The sequence below is a fragment of the Lepidochelys kempii genome, chromosome 17, assembly GCF_965140265.1.
Source record: "Lepidochelys kempii isolate rLepKem1 chromosome 17, rLepKem1.hap2, whole genome shotgun sequence".
Classification (NCBI taxonomy): Eukaryota; Metazoa; Chordata; order Testudines; family Cheloniidae; genus Lepidochelys; species Lepidochelys kempii.
In genome coordinates this window covers 14571940-14595268 of record NC_133272.1, presented here as the reverse complement: position 1 = coordinate 14595268, position 23329 = coordinate 14571940, and the positions used below count along the sequence as shown (strand labels likewise).

General features: G+C 41.3%; 1 protein-coding gene across 10 annotated transcripts in view; it reads left to right on the top strand.

Moving 5' to 3' along the window:
- AUTS2 (activator of transcription and developmental regulator AUTS2) overlaps nt 1-23329 on the top strand; it is a 990679-nt gene that overhangs the window by 454089 nt on the left and 513261 nt on the right. For all 10 annotated transcript variants that reach the window (XM_073315293.1, XM_073315300.1, XM_073315295.1 and 7 more), the window contains 2 exons: nt 2523-2624; nt 12016-12051. In XM_073315293.1, coding sequence (XP_073171394.1) covers nt 2523-2624; nt 12016-12051 — 138 coding nt within the window. The remainder of the gene's footprint in view (nt 1-2522; nt 2625-12015; nt 12052-23329) is intronic.

Below are 23329 nucleotides of genomic sequence, written 5' to 3'. Positions count from 1 at the left end.
ACCGGCTCCGCAGCTCCCATTGTCCCGGAACTGCAGTGGATAGCGGCTGTGTGCAGAGCCCCCCCGCGGCCGCCCTTCCCCTTAGGAGCTGGAGGGACATGCCAGCCATTTATCCCGGGAGCTGCTTGAGGTAAGCACCGCCCAGAGTCCGCACCCCTTATCCCCTCACATGCCCCAGCCCTGAGCCCCCTCCCGCATCCCAACTCCCTACTGGAGCCTACACCCCCTCCTGCACCCCAACCCCCTGGCCCAGCTCAAAGCCCCCTCCTGTACTCCAAACCCCTCATTTCTGGACCCACCCCATTGCCCTCACACCCAACTGTCTGTCCCAGCCCAGTGAAAATGAAGGAGTGAGGGTGGGGAAGAGCGAGCGACAGAAGGAGGAGTGAGTGGGGGGCACGGCCTCGGAGAAGGGGCATGACCTCAGGAAAGGGGCGGGGCAAGGGTATTGGTTTTCTGCAATTCGAAAGTTGGCAACCCTGTCTGTGAAGTGCTGTTTAAGAACAATGTCCAGTTCTAAAATAGCATCTTTCAGCCAAGGGTCTCAAAGCACTTTCAAAGGAGGTGAAGTATCATTATCCCCATTTAACAGTTGAGGAAATGAAGGCACAGAGGTGAAGTGATTCATTTAAGATTACATACTAGGGCATTGGCATAGATACCAGGTGTCTTCCCCCTCTCTGCACCCCAGTCCACTGGACTACCTTTCTTTTAGCAAGAGCAATATACATTCTGCTAGTGTCTTGGGATATGAGCTTCTTGAAGTGAATACCTTTAAAGGAGTTTAAATTGTGTAAAAAACCAGTTGTCTCAGAATACAGCTGATGAGAAGGTGAGGTTGAAGGTGAGTTGCCTTCATACCAGGAAATACAAGTTGCAGAGTGCCCACTTTTCCTAGCAGTTTGTTCTGAACCAAAGTGTGTGTGTGTGAGTGGGGGAGGGTAGTGACAATCTACTACTAGGACACAAATTCCAAGATGCTTCATGCATTCATGTGGTAAACCCATGAGGGGAGGAGAGGAGAGTACGTGTGTGTGTGTGTGAAGAAAATCTCGCAGCATGCTTTGTAGGGCAAATAGGCCAGAAATATAAAAGCAGAGAAAAGTGAATAAAGTAAAAGAATAAGAGACTGGATTGGACGACAAGATGTAGTTCTGTGAAGGGAGACATTTTGGTTTCTGCTGCTGAAACTGATGGGGGCTGGAAATGCTGTGGTTCTCAGCTCCTGTATAGACAAGACAGAATAGTGGTGTTCATGGTATACTCCAGAAAGCACATTGAAACAATGGAGAACTCCTTGGACAGATTTATAAATATTTGTGCTCAGAGGATAATTCCCAATAAAGGATGTATCCAAGCACTTTTGAAAATCCCATCTTTAGATTTTGTTTTGCTATTCATGGAATACCTGTGAGCAGATCACAATCACCTTGAATTTATTCATTAGTAGAAAGAATTAGATTAGTTGTTTTGCTAATTATTTATAGTTGATTGTGCATACCTCTATGCCAATATTTGGTATTCGTTCTTGAACTGTTGCTAGGTTGAGATTTGGTCTGATCAAACATGCGCTTCTGGTGCAAAATAGTCTGTCCATTTAAAATTCAGTTTCCATATATACACACAGGGCTTTGAAATTTGTATTCTACAAATATTCATGCCAGTAGAACCCAGTCACACAAAAGTTCACAGAAAATAATGCAAAAGGGCAGAAGCAAATTATTTCATAAAATTGAGCAAATGGTCATGAAATGTAGATAAATAGAAACAGGCTTTGTCAGCATTCACTCAGTTCTACTAATTACATCATGTTTAGACAGCAGTCTATCTGCATGAATACTCTGAGTGTTTAACTTGTACAATCTACAGCATCCGAAGGCAGTATGTGTTCTCAGATACACAGAAAGACTGGGGACTTTTTTAACCTCCAAGACTGTAATAATGAATCTTTTATAAATTCATTTGAAACGCAAGAAAAATATGGAAGCTGACAAATAGAATATGTTGGCCTATGAATATATAGGACGGCCAAAAAGCTTTTATAGAACTAAGTAAAGAATTTAGGCTCCAATCCTGCAAAACATCCCTATAGTGAAGATCATGACCTCCCTAAAGTGTCTTCAGTTGATCTTAGATCCTCAGTTGATCTTACTAATAGTGCACATGCTTAGTCGGGGCTGGGAGGCGGTAACTTTATGAAAACCAGCAGTCTCAGTGGTGTGAATAACTTTATTTATGTGGTTCAATGTTTGCAGGTTCAAGGACTTAAATTGTAAGTTCCTTGGGACAGGGACCTTGTCTGCCTGTATTTCAGCAGACTACTCTCGACATTCACGTGCAATTGCGATGCCACTCAGATTAGGTCTGTGATTGTAAGAAACATGTGGATGCTGAGGCTGGATCTTGCCCTTGTGGTACTACGGGCGCCACAGCAGTGGGACGAAGGAATGACATCAGAGAAGAAGTTTTCTGAGCCAGTCTAAACTTCTGCTTTTTGTATGTGCTCTGTCTGTCTTCTGCAGCTCAAGCCAGGTCAGAACAGTTGCCGAGACAGTGACAGTGAGAGTGCCAGTGGAGAATCGAAAGGATTCCATCGGAGCAGCTCTCGGGAAAGACTCAGTGACGTAAGTAAAACTCCGGAGGCCAAATACTGCCCTGAGTTGCATCATTTTTTTTTTGAAGGGTGTAAATCAGGGCAGAATTTGGCCCCCGGGGGGCAAAGTGCTGCTAAACCCCTCCTGCCCCGGGGGGGGGGGGCGTCACTTGCTTGCAGCCAGTTGAAAGAAAAGGGTTGCTTAATTTTGCTAAGTTGCAATGAACTAGACACTTGTAACCTCTGTAATATGGGTAGCTTGGTGTCTTAGACCACAGTGACCTGTGCGTAAGATTCGAGCTCCCAAACCACTACGATATCGGGATTAACAGGATGAGAACCACCATGATAAATATCAATAGATGTGGAGACTCTGGGAGTCCATGAGAAGAAGTGACCACAAAGTAATACACTCACAAGTTGTCAAATGTCCTTTTATTAACAATTTCGTTAAGCAGATAAATGACACCACGACTACTGCAAATACTCAGATAGAGATAAACCATAAGTTGTCCAGCATCAATGATTTCATGCTCCCATCTCCTGGGCAAACATCGAAAGGAGTAGGATAATGATCAGGTGGCCGTCCCTGGTGGATGTCTCCTAATGTCTCTGTCCCTGGTGGATGTCCCTGGCTAGGCAAAAGCTTTTATCCTGGTTTTCTTTTACGCCCACTACGCTCATGCATGTGCATGAGAGTGACATCCCCTCTTTCTTTATTTGTGCTTCAACACCCCATGAATTTTAGGGTGACCCATCTCTCATAGGCTAGCCCCTTCATCCCCCTTGTTCTCATTAACATATACATCAATGAGTTACCCTAGCAACTTGAGGTTATTACCGAGTCACCTGAAATGTTACTGTCGGGCATTTTGTGGCATTAACTGGTACATTGTGGCAGATTTTTCTAGTTTATTGCTGCATAGTTCCAGAGCATCAGCATTCAAACCCATCTTTTACTGTAATCTCATAATCTACTGATACAGGGCTCTTATCTAGTCATGCCAACCTGCTTGAGGCCTCTGTGGCTTTCTGTGGACAAGTTACATATCTCGCAGACCTAAAGCGTGCAGGCCTCGTGTTAGTTTTATTTTACTTACATGCCTGATACACACTCATCAGTGATGCATACTCAGGGGTGAAAGTAACTTAAAGGATTTACCGGTACTCCGGATCCCGGAAGAGGCGTGGCCTCTATCGGAAGAGGCAGGGGCTTTACATCCCCGGGCCCTTTAAATATTGATTTAAAGGGCCCGGGGCTGCTACTGCGGTTGCAGCAGCTGGGAGCCCCGGGCCCTTTAAATCACCCCGGAGCTACCAGCTGCAGAGGCAGCTGGGAGCTCGGGGGAGATTTAAAGAGTCTGGGGCTCCAGCTGCCGCTACTGCAGTGGAGCCCCAGGTCCTTTAAATAACCATCGGAGCCCCGGGGGCTCCCGGCTGCCACTGCTACCCAGGGGCCCCAGGCTCTGGCAGAGCTTTAAAGGGACCGGGGCTCCGCTGCAGTAGAGGCAGCTGGGAGCCCCTGGCCCTTTAAATCACCGCCGGAGCCCCGCCGCCGCTTCCCCAGGCTGGTTGCAATTCTCTGGTGGCAATTTAAAGGGCCTGGGGCGTACCGGCTTACTTTCACCTCTGTTCATACTGATACTTTACCAGCGAAACGCCGATCTAATCTGTTACCCATACGTTGATTACAAAATTATCTGATTATGTATATAATTAGCTACTCAGTGAACAGTAGTTTGATAAGTACTGTAGGCTCTTCCCCAGGATGGGAAGAGGGGGGGAATATATTTACTGTAGCGAATTTCGTGCTTGCAAAAGGCATCGGGGAACTGGGGAGACTCAAGTCGTTTTTATTCACTGAACAGGTATAACATGGCAAACAGCCGCACAAATTTCACTTCCACTGCTCGGCCAAACTTCCCGTTGAAGGAGCAAGCATTAGTAGTGAGAGGGTATCTCCATGTAAAAAACAAACCTTTCTTCCTCTCTCTGTTGTAGAGTATTAACCATTCACTGATTAAACTATGCATTCGTTTTTCAACCAATGCCTAGGATGGGAGTAGACACATTCTGGGAACAAAATTGACCTTCTTTTGCTGTCATCAGATCATCTAACCTGGGGGTGGATTTTTTTTTTTAATACAATGGCTCATATATAGGATATTCAATTGTCAGATCCTCAGCTGGTGTAATTCATCATCATTTCACCAGACCCACTCCATCTGAAGGTCTGCTCCTATATGTCTAGTGCATAATAAATGATACCCAAGACTCAGAAATAGGTGTTCAAATTTGGAAGACAGGTAACCTAGGGTGGCTTGCACAGACGAGATGAAGTTGAGCAGAAATGAAACTGAGAAAAGAAGGTTTCAGAGGAACTTTTTTAACCCATTTTCCTGACAAATGTAATCCTCAAGGTACAGAGCTACTTCTGGCTGCACTGTGCAGTATAGCTGGAATAGTCTCCTAAACTGCTGGTGTGACGGTATGAAACCTTTTCTCTTGCCTTCCTCCATTATTTTAGTGGCCCATCCCTCCCTTAAACTCAACCTTCATGGATGGCCTCATGTTAGTTTTAAAGCCTGCCCTTTATAGCCAGGCGGTAAGGCTGTTATCAGTGCAATAAGGTACCATCAAAGGAGAGGAGATTGACTTCAGCAAGTAATTTGAGATTTTCCATTGACTTAGATCTTTGGCAACACCCTTTGTACTTCACTGTTGTAGTTATGGTTGTGTCATGTGCCTGCACTGCAGCTTGGGGCTGACCAGAATATTTTGCACTTGCATAACCTCTTCTGTGCAAGCCTTGCAACATACTCAAGATGGAGACCCAAGACCAAGACTTGTCGAACGCCTCACAGCAAGTCAGTACCAGAGCAAGCAGTAGACCCCAGTGCTCCTGATTCCAGTCTCCTAGTTTTACATACATGCATCCTGTGTCCTCTGGTAATACATTGTCTTCAACCTCACAATGCAGATAATGGAAAGGAGAAGGGAAACACTTTCAGTTCCCATTAGACACCCGAGAGATCACATGAGGACTATATTACCAGCTAGTGGGGATCCCAGCAATAATCTCATTAATATTTTTTAAATTTATTTTGCCTAAGTTGATAGCAAGCCCTGTCACGCTTTGATAACATAGCACAGTTTAAATACGCCTTTTCAAGAGAGCCATGGATCACTGTCCACTGCTGCCAGTTCAGCTAAGACCTAAGAAGCATGCATGAGATGGAGATCTTGTTATCTGGGCTTGCAGTGGCCTCCAGCCTTTTTCGGATTCTTTCAGTTATGAAAAGTAAATATCATTGTACATTTCCTTCTCAGGCTACAGCAGAAACCTTTGTTTTTTAAAAGACGGATTCCCAGATAACGGCTGTGATAGTTTCACTTCCAGCTCTGTGAGATCCCACCTTGAATTCCATTCTTACAAACAAACAAGATTTGAGAGCTTAATAGTTATTTTAAAATAGTACATTTTAAAAGGTGCAGGCTTTCTGACTGCATCTCATTTGCCAATGCTGATGGTCCTGAAAAGAACAATAGATGAGACTTTCTCTTTCTCTCTCTCTCTGCAGAATTTTCTCTGACATAGGCACTTTTCACCTGGGGAAAAATACACAAAGAGATTGTGTACTCTGTGGAAAATATGGGTAACATTTAAAATATCTCATTGAGATCAGCCCATAGGTCACAAAAGTAAATCTTGGATTCTCAACATGATGAATTTCTATTGTGGTAGTCTGACAAACTAGAACAGTAGGCATGGTTCCTGCATGAAGATGTATAACGAAGGGAATGTATATATTTAAATGGATAATCCATTTTCAAATCTCTGGTTGTAAGTAAGTTGTTGATCTAGAAATGTTAACTTCATGAGCTTTAATGAGAAGCCTAAGTGATAGCCCAGTGACAGATGCAGAAAGAGGGAGATAGTATAATTAGTAACCAGTTTGCAAACTCACTTGTCAGTGGCATCATTCCATCTCCTGACAGGTATCTTTCAACTGTGCATTTTATAAATGTGTCTGCAGTCCTTGTGTAACACAGACATTAAGTCAAAGTGTTTTTACAAGGGATCATTCCTTTGCAGCCTAATGAGATCCAAGCAGATAATTTGCAGCACTTGCAAGAGTAGTGATCAAAACCAAAAAGAAAATACAATGAAAAGACCATGTTAATCAGGAGACTTTTCTCATAATGAGTTTTGAAATAGCATCAGAAAGTAGGAAGTGGAATTGCCCGATGTTCTTGTCAAATGCAGTGCAGTGAAACTGATTTCCGTCATCTCTTCCTGCACCCCCTTTCCCTCGAATGCTCCAAAAGAATTTAATTAACAGAAAACTTGACCTCTGGTAAATTAAGGATAATGATTACCTGACAGCTCCTGACAGCAGCTGTTGGACAGTGAGCTGATAAATCTTTGTTTGAGTTTATAAACCTGTCTTCCACCTGCCCCCCCCAACACATTCTCTCTCTCTCTCTCTCTCTCTCTCTCTGTATTTCTTCTTCTCTAGTCTTTTTGAAATAACAGTTTACTCTCTGCTTTCTGGATAGAGCTAGCCTCAGGGCTCTAAAGCAGAGAATTTGGAGACCTTCTTCTTACATGTAGCTGGGAATATATAGGGCGCTACAGTCATTTTAATCTCATCAAAATCTTGCCAGTAGTGGAATTCATTCTGTTGAGATTTTGCTTGAAGACAACATGGCAGTGCCTTTTCTTTTCCTCAGCCTGGAACTCACTCAACTTTGATTTCCCTTTTTGAAATACTTGAGATCACCTTCCTTCCCTCGGTTGCCAGAGGAGGTAAGGGAATCCTTGGGATAAAAAATGAGCATATAGAAGCCAGCAGGCCTGGATGGTAAACATCCCAGAGTGTTCAGGGGATTAGCCAATGAGTCTACTATATCACTGATTATTATTTCTGACAGAGTAGAAGTGTCAACATACTGCAAAACTCCCCACAAAAGCTCGATCCTGGGCACTCTGGCTTCAATGCAGCAAAGCAGTGAAGCAAATTTAAGCATGTGAACTTTAAGCACAGGAGTTATCCCATTGAAGTCCATTCTTGTATTTTTCATGGTTCATCCAGCCTTAACTTTTATGCACACCGTACAAATGTGGATAATGACAAATAGCTGAGGAGTCCTGGCATCTCTGATCTATGTGACGTGTTCTCGCTCTCTCACAGGAGTTATATGATTACTCTAGATCATGGGTAGCAATAGTAAAATCTGCTATTTTTCTCCTCCATGGTCTCAGGTAGGAGATGGTCTTTATAAGGAATGACGACTCACCAATGGCATCAAAAGCATGCTGTTTAGAACTCCAGTTTGGTAACCAGATGAGAAACATCTGGGCCGGGAAAAAATAAACACCCTGTTCCATCTTTTACCCAACCCCCTCAACATTCTGCACACATGGCATCTCCTCTGCTTCTGCAGATCTCATCTCCGGGTCCCGGAAAAGCACATAGCTTCTCTCTTGGTGCCTCAGTTTCTCGTGCTTTCTGGCTGTGTGTTTCCAAGTGCATAGGGTACCCAAAGCCAGAGAGGAGATTGTGCTGGTGACTGAGTGAAGGGAGACCAGCTTCAGTGCCACGCAGGGAGATATGTTGAGGTCTGATTAAAGAGTGAAGGCACCAGGCCCCAACAAAGTCAACATCTTCTCACCCGCCGCATCAGTTTCAGCTTCAGATATTAGAACATTTGCATTTCTCTTCCTCCAGCTTCTTCTACAATAATGTTCAGCCCAAAAAAAATCCAGAATGAGGGTTAGTCCTTGAGTTCTCAGCTGTTAAACTCTTAGCATTTCCTCTCCTTCAGAATATTTTGTTTTGTTGGAGGTATCAAAATTGGAATAATACCAGGAAACTGTGTGTGTGTATGCTCACACGGGCGGGCGCACAAGAAGCTGATGGGCTGCATGTTGTCTTTCTTTTTTTGTCTGAGTCTGAGAGCTTAAATGCTTTGTTGCATTATGTTAATTTGGCAGTGCAATCAAATTCATGTCGTAATTAAAGCTGTCAGTTGGAAGGCAAGCCAATCGCCGAGAAAACACAGCATAACAAATGAAGTGAAATGATTCTGCGTGTAGCTATACAATGCTTCGCCAGGCATGAAATTAAATAAGTAATTTGATGTTGACATCAGAAATTGAAATGATACCCACTGTTCCTTCATTCAGTCAGACCTGCATAAACAATAGCCAGAACAAATATGTACAACACAGCCCTTCTCCCCACCCAGCTCCCCAAGTAATGCACAATATATATGCAAAATGGGTATAACTGTGCCTTCCAAGACCGGAAGGATGCAATTTTCTTCGGTACACAATAAGCTGATACTTCCAAAAGCATTACTACTACTTTGCTCCTGGCCCCCAAGTTTTTTTTCTTGAAGAAGAAGAAGAAGAAGAAAACAATTTATTTTAAATGAGAGCCTCTGCAAGACCTGTGACTCAGATTTTGCTCATGGGCTTCTGATGCAGGCTTCTCCTGGTGGTTGTGTGACTATCAGATAGTCTGTATCAATGTTGTTTTTTGTACCAGGTGAAATGTGAAACCATTTTATCTAATATAGGTGCTCTATGTGCAGGAGAAGTAATGCCATCCAGTGCAGGATTGTGACTCAGCATGGGGCATGTAAAGACGCTGCATGCATTCAACGGTTTGTACCAAGGCTCGGAACAGGGTAGCAAGATCATTTAGCTATTGAGAGACATCAAAAAGGTCAAAGGCTTTCTGCTTACATAGTCCTTGCTTCGGCCTGTATGCCCTGTCAGTACACAATGCAGCTAAGCTAGACTGGCAGGCTTTCTTAGCTACATGCTTGTCACAATGCACAAAGTCCCTGTGCAAAACGTAGTATCCATATCTGGCTTGCAATGTTCCAAGGGTCATAATGCAGTCAAATCAAAACCAAATTTCCCTAGAAAACTGAAAAGCATTTCTCTTCAATTAAGGCCATTTCATTGCTAAATTTCAACTTTCTACCCATAGCCTTTATAGCACTGGAGCTTTTCATGGAAAAGGTCACAAGAATTCTATTGTGGTAAATATATTAGCTTACTCTTTTTGTTCTTGGTCTGAGCCATTTTTGCTGAAATTTTCACCAAACCCTCCTTCTCTCCCCCCTACATTTGGGCAAAATCCAGTCTTGGAAAATTTCAGCCTTGCAGGTGCAAGTTTTATAAAGTTGCAAGTGTCAGAGAATGGAATTAGAAGGGAAATCATTGTCACCTGAACTACGGCAGCACAGTAAGAATAATGGTACACCTATAATACTTTGCAGTAAAGTCGTAAGGTTTATACAGCATAAAATAGACAATAATAAAATAAAATGCTAAAAGCCAGAGCAAATGACATCCTTTAAAAGGGAAAAATAAAGGAGGATTAGCTAATGGAGTCTGTCTGTGGAAAACAAGAACATTTCTGATCAAGCAACATCAACTATAATCTTTCAGCAGTGGGGATGCATGAGCTGAAGGAGAGCAGTAAGGGGAGTCAACTGCAAACCTTTACAGCCACCACAGCCCAGGATCAGTCATGTGCTCACCTAAGATGTCATAGTAGAACCCCTAGAAGGTGGATGTTGTCAGAATACAGGTGCCCTTCAGGATATGGTCAAAGGGAAAGATCTTTCAGGTAACCATGGATCCAAGAATTAATTGCACCAAAGAGAACCACTTCAACCCTCTTTATTTGGTCCTTAATTGGTGAACTCTCAATAGTATTCTGAATTATTTACAATAACCTCGCTGTGACTCTTCAGCTTGTTGACACAATCCAGCTCTATTGAATTCACTGGAAATTGGTACAGCATAGGCCTCAGCAGGCATTAATTTCTCTCTCATTGGTGTGCTGCAGTGATCAAAAGTTATACTTACTGTAAGACTGAGCCCTAGCACAGAGAGGACTTCCTGTTAGGGCTCCCTGCAACTGCTTTTGAAATAGAGTTATGGTGTTGCAAACACTACACGTTTTCTCTGAGCTTGTTAAGTCTTGTCCATGCTATTTCCGGCATTCTTTATGGCGTATTATTGCAAGTGAGACTGTCAGGGAACAGAAGGATTGACCAAGCTGTGCAAGTTAGAGAGAGCCTTGATGACCCAAGGTGGTCTTTTCCATCTCCCTGACTATAGAGAACGGTTCTCTACATCATATTTTCTTGTGTGTTGTCCAGTCTGGTTTGAAACTTTTCAGGCAGTGGGACCATCAGCAATTGGACAATGTGTGCTATAATGTAATGGATCGGGATGGCCAAACTGTGCCTCATGAGAAACATGCTGTTCTTTTACAGTTCAAGTAGATGCTCGCGGTGCCCCCTCCCCCCATTCTCTATCTACCAGACAGGCAGGGGGAACTTGGGACCTCTGCCTTGCAGTGGGGTGGTGGGATAGTGGGTTCTTCTCATGGCTACAGCCTTGCAGGGTGCACCTGTCAGGAATCTGCTGAGCCCTGGCTCTCCAAATTCAGAAGATTGTCATATGTGGCTCAGAGGCTGAGTAAGTTTGGCTGCCCCTGTAATAGACAGAGACCTGGATTGTGACTGAAGTGCTTAGGTCTCCCTAATTCCTGTGAATATAGAGATTACAGTCATGCCCCCACCTTAAAGTGGAATTTTATGACACTATTTTATACAAATTTTAAACCTGATTCCTTTGTTGTTTGTTGATATTTTAGAGGTTTGAGTTTTAAAGTCTCTTTCATACTTTGGCTTGTTTATTTTTCTTCTAAAATCCTTGGGTTATCAAAAATATGGAAGTCTAAATTGGCAATTCTCATGACTATATGTCTGGGAAATGGGACATTGACTGTAGCTGCTTCTCTATGCTCACGTGTTCTTTACGTTTCAGTCTTCTAATTATGTTTACAAAATGTCTCATTTTAAAAAAGCAGTGTGTGCACTAACCAGGGCCTTTTGTGAATAAATTGGCAAAAAGGGCATACACTGAAAAAGTCATCCAAATCCACCGGGCTTTTTATTTTGAAGTCAGTCTATGGTATCTTTTTTCCTCCTCCCATCTGCCCCTTTGTGGCCACAAAGCTGAGTAGCTGGAGTCCAGGGTATTGAATGTCAGGGAGGCTGGTTGATGAGTGTCTGTTTAGTCTCATTGCAGGGCGAAATGCCATCATTAATTCATTACCCAGCTGCCTGTCAAATAAATTGGCAATTATGTCCACCATGGAAGCTTGGAATTCAGTAAATAGCACGTTACCATCTCAGAGTCGTTGAGAGATGTAAAGGGAAAAATTAAGCATCACTGTGTTTGTTTCAGTAGCAGATGACAAGGGGAAGCCATTGGTGCTGTGATGTAGTGATGAAAAGCTTGGAAAGGGCTGGTAATGAGCTATGTGGATTGGAACGTGTTAAAAACCATCACTGACTTTCCATTTTGTCTTTGTGTTTTATTGCAGAGCTCAGCTCCTTCCAGCTTGGGAACAGGCTACTTTGTAAGTGTATTTCAACTTCAACACATGTGCCTCTGAACAGCTTAACATTACTCCTGAAAAGAGAGCTCTTTATTATGTTGAAACAAGCATAAATAACCAACCTTAGTCTGCCTGATAGATTTACTGATCATCTTCTTTTCCTATTGTAGGTAATCAATTATAGCTAAAATTCCAGACCTGTTGGACAATAGTTTTGTGAATTGACCTTGTCAGGTTAATTAGTATATAAATTACCACTATATTTAATATGTCTGATCGTAACAAGCAGTATGAAACACAATCCTATGCCTCAGTTTACATAGTTCTGATATGAGATTCAAGGGTCTTGATTCTTCCTCACTCCAATTTCTTTTATAGACTCAGATTCTAAACCCAGATGGACCCATTATGATGATCAATCTCTACTTTGGTTCCCTGCATAATATAAGCAACTGAATGTCAAGCAGTGATTTCTGCACAAAGACCCATAACCAAAGGTTGAACTAGGGTATCCGTTTTAGCAAGGCACTGGTGGCACTCCTTTGACTCCAGTAGAATTATGCTACTTTTACATGGTGAGAAGAGAATGAGGCACAAGATTGATCAATCTATCTAATCTATTATCACAAAGTGTGATTTTTTTTATTTTGTTTACTGTTAAGACTTATTCTATCACCGTTGAATCCAGTGGAAAGTTTATCTTTCTCCAGTATTTTATGTTGAACGTGGTTACTCCTCTTTTCGGTGTAATTTACGATATATTCCCCAAGCAGGGCGTGTTTCTGCCATTCTAATATCTGTAGAGGAAATAGATCATTACATATTTCTGAAAACAGGTGGGGGGAAATGCAATTAGACTTTTCCCACAGCATGTGCTGTGTATAGTTAATAGTGTAATCAGAAACTGCTCCCATCCTTTCATCAAACACAGGGGGAAAGAAAACTGTACAGAGTCCATGATGAAGAAACTTTAAAGTATTTCTCTCCAGATTCCCAGAGAGCAATGTTCTTTCATTAGTACATGGTGAAATTAGTTACTTTCTGTAGGGTCTGTGATCCTACATAGAAAGATACGGGACTAAACTGGATAGCAAATGACCTCACATGTAACGGGTAAAATGCAAGCACAAAAATTGTTAGCATTTGGAGGCTTGCCATGTCGTGCTGGATTTAAGTCGGACTTCAGCCTAAAGTGAATGTTAACACTTCTGCCAGTGGAAAGGTATGAAGAGAGCATTATCTTGAAGAAGGTTGGTGGTAGTTCCCATTACTGTAGCAAAATCCAAATCACTTTAAGATGAGAAGAAACAGCAAAAGCTGTTTCATTCCTGTAGCCTACCCCATTATGTATCATGCATATTTGGGGGGTCGGAGTGGGGAAGGAATCTCTGTAACATCTTTAGAATTATCTTGTATAAAGGCTAAAACTTGAGTCTCTTTACACAGTCTAGCGTAAATGCCGTCCTTTATGACTGGACACTTATTTTTTACCTGTTATGAAGAGCAGTACAGATATGCTCTGGAATGGGTTAGATACAGTCTGAGAACAAGAGGGTTGTTAATTTTTAAAGCCTTGTCTCCTTATTGTGGGAGCTGAATATGCATGGATGTGAGAGCACACGTTCAGCTTAATATTTAGGAAGCAGAGCGAACAGAAGAAAAGCCATCTGCTATCCTTTTACACCATACTGTATGTGGGTTGGTCCACTATAGTGAAAATCTGGAGGGTGTCAGCATCCCCTGTGCTTCATCCAAAAGCTTTAAAGTTTCCAATTCTCCAAAGTTAAGAGTGACCAAAAAAAAAAAAAAAAAAAAACCCACACACACACATACGAGGTTTTGAGTTCTTCTAGTGCCAACACATTCACATTTTTAATGCTGCTGTTTGAGATGGGCTTGGGGTGGGGGCAAAACCGCTTAAGTTTCAGTAGTGTGTTGTGCTTAACTGTGTATAGTCTCAGTGATATTTTGCTTTTTCTTCCTATACCACCAATAGTTAGTGCTGTAGTGTAGCTATCCTGGTAAAGTAATTTTTACACTTAAACAATTTTGGATGAAACTTGAAGGTTCACCCCTCCCCCCCTTTATTTTGGAAAGAGTTGTTTTTAGGATTATCTTGCTAATTTTTTTTAAGAGCCCATAACATTATTAACTTACATGTGGCAAATATAACCCAGATGTGTTCAGCAGTACCAGACAATGAGAAAAATGCTCCGAAATGACCAACATGGCATGTGTTTCTGATAAATGCAATGATTGTATTATCAAAATGCAAAAGAATATGAACTTGAATTGATGTTTTTACAAAGCCTTTAACCAGCAAGAGCCTGGCTGTCTTATTGCTTTAGCTTGAATCCAGACTGTGAGAACCATGTCTCTTAGAGTAGAGTCTCAATTAAAACAACATGGGCTTTGAGATCAGTCAATAATAAAGGCCCTTTACCTTCAGAAGCATTGTGGTTTGGTATATATTGTACTACAGTGTTACAGAAAGCCCCATGCCACACCAGAAGAAACATCTATCCGGTAAGTGAAAATGGGCTGATAGTTTTAGCTTCATCATCCACCCAGTTCTGACACCTAACTTGGAAAGCCAGATGGAAGCAGATCTCCTGCAGAACTGAGTGAGCTTTGAGGTAGGGATAAAGCAGCAAAGATTTGCTGGTAAATTAAGAAGTAACAAAATCTTTTTCTTTCTAGCTCAGTATTTTAATCATCCTTCCCTGTTGCTGCCTCTGCCTCCCCCTTCCTCTTTGCTAACAGTTGACTGTGGTACCCCTTCAACCCACACTTGTGTTTTCATTGCTGAGGAAAGTCACCCTCCAAGTGTACCAGGCACTCGATCCACACCCTTTTTAGGAAAGCAAGCTGAGGTGTTGATTGCTGCATCTGTTGTGAAATCAACAGGCAACTCAGATGACATAACAGGCATGCCCACGCTTATGAAATGTTGCTATCTTTTCTGTCCTCCTTGAGTTCCCTTTTTGAAAGCCTGGGTGCTCCATAACTTGTACCTCCTTGTTGGTCACTCCTTGGCTTTGAGTAGCAAGGCTCTTTCATCTCCTTCTGTTGCTTTTTAAAGTGATTAAAATGCATCAGGTTTAAATGGAAGTTCATAGATGAGAACATATGCAAATATAGTTTTTGGATCAAACCTATTGGAATGGATGCTTAATCTAGACAAAATAGGAAAGGAAAACCCCAGAGCAGTTTCACCTTTTGGGAGCTTTGGTGAATACTTACCCTTAATATATGTGCTCATTCATCACATGCACACTCACACAGGAGCTACTATTCTCCCTATAATTAGAGTTGTAGACTATCTGGAATCTATATCCTAATACTGTTGACATGTAAATTGAAGTATGCTGTGTAGTTGTAACCGTGTTGGTCCCAGGATATTAGACAGGCAGAGTGGGTTAGATAATATCTTTTATTGGACCAACTTCTGCTGGTGAGAGAGACAAGATTTTGAGCTGCCCAGAGCTCTTCTTCAGATCAGAAGAACTCCAGGTAGCTTGAAAGCTTGTCTCTCTCACCAACAGAAGTTGGTCCAGTAAAAGGTATTACCTCATGTCTCATGTAAATTGAATGTATATTGGACTAGTCTGCGGTTTCATTACCAGCAAGAAGAGCAATCTTCTTTTCCATTCTGAATGTCTTCAGCTGAATGTGTCCTCTAGTGAACAGCCAAAATTCTACCTGCATTATTGTCTATGTAGTCCCTATGCAATATGGTAGCAATGAGGCAAATCCATTCTTCACTGAGGTCACTGGGAGTTTTGCCTGAATAAATAGTGTGTTTATGACTATGAATTTGGCCTAGTGTTTCTTAGCACTTCCGTGGTACAAAATGCTAACATGGTTCGTCTACACATCAAGATCAAGCATGTCTTGTAAAGCACCAATATGGGCATATGTTCTGATCTGGTGGTTCCTATATCTCTCGTGCTTGTGTGCAACATGCAGTGCAGCAAAAATGGCTGTTTGGTCCCTTTGTTATCCATAAAACCTTGCAGGTAGCGCTGCTTGTTTAAGGTAATACTCTGAAGCTGATACCATGCCCCAGCAAAACAAAGCTGCTTTTATAAAATAAGACAGGGCCATCCTAATTTGCAAGTTCTTCTCAAAACCTTTTTAGATTTCAAAACCAGTTAGAGTATGTAAGATTTTTTTAGTGTCCCTGATTTCTATATCAGAGGTTCAGACGTGCATGATTGGGATTTGAATAACAGTTTTGCTTTTTTCTCTCCTTTGAGTACAAGAAAGGATTTTGGCACGTTGACTTCTTCCATTTTAGCATCATAAATCTCATGAAACCAAACCCACATTAGAGAATTGGAGCAGGTTTTGCTGTTTGTAAGAAAATAAAACAGACATCAGAATCTAAATTATTGAATATTTTTTTTCTAAAGAGCAAAACATATCCCAAGATTGTTAGAAATTACCTGATTCATCAGCTTGTGTTAATTCCTGATGAGCATAGTTAGTCCTTTCTCTTACTGAAGTGGTTTGTAGCATATTTGTGATTTCATACTCAGGGTTTGTCTTATTTGTATTTATTTATGTATGTTTTGGTTTATTTTCTACTAGGATTTCAGTTTTTCTCCATACACACAATGGTTGGTGGGGTTTGAGGTTGGATACTGACTGGTAGCCAAAGTAACATTTTTGGGTGCAGGACATGGAAACGAAGTGAACTATCATGTAAAACAACTGGGGCATTTTAAAATAAAAAGGAAAAAATAAAAGAAAAAGTGGCTGGTTGGCTTTGACCTTTGTTATCTACTCAAGAAAAATGTGTGTTTCACCCCCTCATTTAAAGAAAAAAAAATCTCTGATTTGCCCCGAGGCTGGTAACGCGGTTCAGCAGATGTTTGCATAATTATGACATGCCACTGGGACACCATGTTGTACAATGTTTCATTTCCTCGCACAGTGCTCCAGAAATCCATCCCATGAAGAGCACGTGAACAGCCAACCATGTAGGGTAGTGACCACAAAAGAATCCATGCAACTCGCTAAAAGGAATGAATCTCATCTACCTTTCCATGCATTGCAGGAATACATGCCAAGTGATAGGCTAGAGGAAGAATGTGGACTAGGGTTGCCAATTTTGGTTGGACATATTCCTGGAGGTTTCATCACATGGCAGTCTTTAATTCCTGGAGACTCCAGGACAATCCCGAAGGGCTCCAACCCTAATGTGGACTTGGGTACACCAAAGTCTACTCCAAGTTTGTACACTCCTATTTTAGACACTGAGCGTGTAACCAATATTTTTTCCTCCATTTACTGTGTATTTGTATTTGAATCTGAACGATCTTAAGTAGAGCGGTGGTCCTCAACTAGAGGTCTGTGTACCTCTGGAGGTACGCAGAGGTCTTGTAGGGGGTACATCAACTCATCTAGATATTTGCCTAGTTCTACAACAGGCTACATAAGTCAGTACAAACTAAAATTTCATACAGACAATGTCTTGTTTATATTGCCTTGTATACTATATACTGAAATGTAAGTATAATATTTATATTCCAATTGATTTATTTTATAATTATATGGTAGAAATAAGGACGTAGGCTATTTTTCAGTAATAGTGTGCTGTGACACTTCTGTATTTTTGTCTGATTTTGTAAGCAAATATTTAAGTGAGGTGAAACTTGGGGGTATGCAAGACAAATCAGACTCCTGGTGCAGTAATCTGGAAAGGTTGAGAGCCTCTGAAGTAGAGCTTTTCTTCTATTTCGTTCCTTGTGGTGGTCAGGTTTCATCAACTAACCAGAGAGTGTTAAGAACACGTCTCTAGGAGTGTAAATAAGGCACTTCATTTCAATAGGGTAGGAAATGTGTGGCGTGGATACCCAAAGCATCATTTGAAGCAACCAGTGCTTGTTATGGAAGGAATGTACTCTTTTCATGCCGAGTGTCACATTTTCCCTGTAGTCAGTGATGGCAGTAAACAGAAGTTATTGGTGTTGCAGCTAGTTCGAGACACTTTAACTGTTATCTGCAGTGCTTGACTTGAGAAGCCAAATGTTTAGATGTGTTTTGCTCGTGTAAAAAGGTTTGTCCATTTGAAAATACAATGGATTTTTACAAAAGCAGCGAAGTGACTGGCTGTTTTGATGCACCACACTCAATAAACTGTCACGTCCTCTACAAACACATTTGAAAAGACAACTCCTGTTACCCTGTGTTCGGCAATATAAATCAGTCTTAACAAATTCTAATACTTAGCAGGCTAATGAATGATCTCCAACTTTCTCACAATAATCAGCTTGGTATAATTTCAAAGGATATGTACTGTACTGCATTTTGGCCCTATTTTAAATCTCCGTGTGCCCATTTGGGAAGGAATAGACTATTCCTTTAAGAGACATATGAGAGCTCACAACCAAAATCTCCTGGCGGTAATCCAGGAGGCTCCCTACTCTGCCCTGGGCTGGCCTGAATAAACGGGAGGAGGAAATTGAATAGGGGAATGAACAGATTTCATTACAGGTGGGCAGCCACGTGTTGCAGTTTCTTTCTCTCTCAGGTGACTAGCTGGACCAGGGTCCAGAGACTTTGTTTTGCTGACTCAATTTGAGAGTTTAGAAGCATGGCTCTAAGGTAGGGGCCTTATGAACTTTGCAGAGACTTCTTCCCTAAGGCCTTCTTCAGATGACATAATCTTTTGTTAATTTGTTTTGGGTCCTTCCCCACCCGCCTGTTCTGGGACCTAGTACACTGTTCTTTACAGAAGAAAAAGCTAACAACCTACATTGTAAATCTTCTAGTTATATTTTCAGGTGCAAGAATAATGAACAAAATTCCCAATAGAAATCTCTCTGAGGGTGATGGTTTTCTGTTAGGGTTTGTAAATAGTAATACAGCAAATTTAGAATTGAGCTCTGAAACCAGATAGTTGTGATGGTTTTTATTTATTTGAAATCTTTTAGATGTTGCCTTTTATTTTCCAGAAGCCACTGAAAATGCAGTGCATTTGAAACGGGTGGTGTAAGTGATACAGCACCATTACCAAATGGATACATGACATGCAATAACATCTACCCCGGGTCACTTAATTTTAATTCTTGTAAACTTCGGTGTTGTCCCCAGCATAGCTTCATTCAAAGAATTAGAGGGAGGGGTCATATTAGAGATAATATGACCATCAAAGCAAATAGGACACCAAAGGCAAGCAAATCCGATTAATAATGACGATGATTGTAAGTGGAACACAAACTGTTACTTTTCATGAGCAAAACTCCACGGTTCTTTTGGGGTGTAAAGTGAAGTATAAAGTATCTAGTTGAAATGAGTGGAATATTTAGGTAGGCAGAATGGAATTATTCAGTTGAAATTTGACCATTTCACAGGGGCTAACCTCCTTCCCTCAGATCTATTAGGAACAGAAATGATGTTGCAATCCTTCTCAAAGATGCTACCTCAAGCTTCACAGAACCCGCCATGCCATGAATTACTGTTGTGAAAATATTACATTGTATTCAAAGAGCCACTCTACGAATATCTATCCTCACAAACCTCTCTATGAAATAGATAAGCAAATATTGTCCACATCTTAACTAAAAGGAAACTGAGACAGAATTCAAGTGACGTACCCACATAAGCAGAACGGAGGTCAGAAAATAGACATTCCTGACTCCCAGATCAACCTTCAGCCTGTTGAATCAGTGGTTTTCCACTGGCGGACCCCTGCTTCTCACAAATGTAACCAACACATATCCCACTGATATGATCAACTACACTGGAACTCCCCCTGCCCACACCCCCCGGAGTGTTCATTTGAGTCACTTAAAGGGTGGCCCAAAAATGGGTCATAGCTCACTGATTGGGAAATGATGAACTAGACTACATGGCCTTCCTGAGAACAAAGCATTCCTCCGTTTGTTGCCAGTGATGAGTAGAGGGCTGCACTAGCAATTGTCAAAACCTTAGCAGGGCATAATTGCTTTCCTGTTCTCATAATTCGTTCACCTTTTCTATGAGCTTCTGAGTAAACTTCCCTGAATTGCACAGCCTCTTAATCAATCTTTATCCAAACCTGTTTTTTAAAAAGAAATCAAAATTCATTTTGTTAAATAATTAAACATGATTTTTGTCACTTTCCACTTCTAAAGATGACAAGGTTTATTCAAGAGCAGACAGGGGTAAGATTTGCTGTCCTTCTAGAAGGAGTCTGTCAAACTCACTGTGTTACAATGTAGCTTATTTTTTATTATTATTTTGCATCAGCCTGGAATAAGTATATTCTTGGCTCATCAGCTCCTGTGAAGCAAAAAGAATTACTATTTTGTGTTTTCTTTCTTTTTCTCTCCCCTCCCTCCTTTTTATAACATGTGACACAAATTGCAAATGTGAAGCTGAATAATAAAGAATTGCTTCACTGATTGCTAAACATACATTATGGTGCTTTTAAACTCATTTCAGGTCATCGTGCTGCAAATTAGTTTGATTGCAAGCAGTTAAGCTGTCATATACAAAGCTTTCTTCCTCCTAGGGTCTCAGTTTCAAATCATTAAAACTGAATGCTCAGAAGCGCTCTGTGTATGTATTGTGCATTTAATGTTTTGGTGGAAAGCAGTATTGGGTCTCTTGGGACAACTCACTACTATTTCAGGGGTAGGAAAGGACTGCAATCCCCAAGAAGAGACCACTTCAATGATAGGCATGGTTTTAATGGCTCTTTAACATCATCTTTAAAAGGTTGTCAACTGCACCACACACAAACCAGGGGTGATGTCCTGCTCTTCATACTCGGGATGTAAGATCTATGAGGATTTTTTAGCTACCCAAGTGAGTAGAGCAGCGTTAGATCACTTTATTCTTCTCAATCCTATATTAATTAGGGGAGATTCTCTGCTGTGGTGATGGAAGGGGGGGGCATCAAAACAAACGTTTCATATTTTTCCCTAAACGAACAACCATAGAGATCTTTCAGGCTTCTGTGTCCTTTTTGCTGTAGCTTATACATGGACTGTATTTTTGAGAATAGTTGGGTGGCACACTATTCTGTGCAAAAGTTTGGTATTATTCCAAAGAGTGCATCAATAAAAAATGTCTTAGAAAGACAAAGGCAAATAATTTCCCTGAGACAGGTTTGTGAGAGTGGTTCCTTGCATCTGCACTGCTGAGGTTCAGACATTAGAACTAATATACAATAGAATGAATAGAAAATTCATCCCTATCAAGAGAGCCACAAGAACTAGGCCTTTGCACCACTTAAATGGTACATGGTATTATACTAGCCTTCTGTATAGGGATGAATTTGACACCCACAGAACAAATCTGGTGACTCCAAGAGTCAATATTACCAACAATTCAGCCCTAGGTAGGGACTACCAGGAGAAAAAACAGCAGAAAAGCCTTTAATGAGGAATGTGGTGCTGCAGAGTTTGTACCTGATCTGTATTTATATGAACAAAACCAAAGCCATGAGATGCAGTATGACAAATGTTTGGGACATGAACAAAACTGGTGGTTTGGTTTTGCCTTTTTCTAGATAAATATATTTTGTTTCTCTTGCTCTCATATTTTGGTTGAGTATATTTATTTAGGCCACATCAGTCAGAACACTCACTTTCCTGCCAAACCTGCAAATACAGACATGTTGCTGGTGTGACTTAGTGAACAAAGCCCTGTTCTTACTAGCCTGTGCCAGGGTTACGTTAGGAGTAATTTGGTTTGGTGGAAATTAGGCACACAACTCCTGTTACTACCTGCGTGAGCAGCTTGCCTGATCTCCATGCAAGAGTGTGGAAGAGTATGGAAGAGTCTTCGTTGAGATCTTTCTGTCTGCCTTGATTTAAAACACACCTTTGCCCGATTGGAAGAAAATAGAATTAAAGAACCTTGAAAATAGGCACAATTTGTTTAATTTATTTTTCTCAAAAATTAGTGCTGGAGCAAACATTCCTCCTTTGTTTCACGCTGAAGGATGGTAGGATTGGACCTTAAGAGGAAAAAGCATCTCCTGATTGCAAGAATTAAGCCCAAATTGCATAGAAGAGAGTTCAATCCTCTTTTTCAGCCTTTTATGTCAGAGCGCAAAATTGCTGCCCGATAAAATGTAGGACACCAGATTGAATTACTTCATTGAACCACTGCTGTCCCCTGTTAATGGTAATTGCACGGATATAGCGGTCTTCCTTGGCAACATCTCAGATATTTACCTCCCACTGTTTTTCAATTCAGACCTTTGATGAAAATATTCCCAGTACTTCTTTAAAGCAGACACCCAACTGTCTTTCTTGACAAAGGCAAGGTCTCTAAATCAGATCCTGACAATTTGTGACACAGCGGTCTATCTAAATCACCTTTTACCTATGTCACCATGTCATTTCCTGAAGTAAAAGTGTCCATCAGAGGAGGGTTTCTGAAGGTTTGGAGCTCTGAGATTCTGAGTGCTTTGGAAGAGGGAGAAGCGCGGGATTCGTGTGTTTGTCTTAGTGGAAGTAATTAGATGAAAGCTTGTAATGCTGCGTTGCATTCTGTGATGATTCTTCATAAATATTTGGAGGTACTTTGTCCGTAAGGAAAATATTATTAGGTTATTACTATTATCAGCCCACTGAGAAGTGAAGTGTTTACTTTAAGGCTTTTGTTTTGACAATGGCCAATGTGTAAAACACAGAAGCAGAGCAAATGTTTTCTTAACTGTACCCAAGGGTTAAGATACCTTCAACTGTGGTTGGGAGCTTATTCATCTCTTGCTAACTCTTCTCTATGCACGTGCCTAACTCCTCTTCCACAGAGATGTGGCTGAACCCCTCAGTTAAGATTAACACTATTGTTTCAGTAGCCTTTGATTAGTGCAATGTGATGCCTGTAATAGTGGCCATTGGGAAGTTCTACTGTTATGTGTCCCAAAAACATTGCAAAGAAATGCAGACCATTTGCTGCAGAGCTAGAAGACTTCCTCACTGCATTTATTGGGCGTCTTCTGTTTTGCTTTTGGTATTAATTAGAGATGAACAAGTAGCGGCAGTGGTGGGATAGGTGTGCTACTGTGATAATTGTATTAGGGGAAAAATCATGAATTCGCCTGTATTTGCAAATAAAGGGAAAGTAATTTATTTAGAAGTTGTCATGAAATTCAGCCACTTTGTCCAGGAACAAAATTTAACCATCTGCAGTATTAAGCTCTTTAAGGCAAGGACTGTGCCTTCCTGTGTGTTTGTGCAGTGCAAAGACCAATGAGCCTCTGGATGCTACTGTAATATAACCGTTTCAATCCACATTATGATTTATATTATCGGTTTGTGTTAGAAGCTGCGGAGAGCTTTGCAGCCCAAGC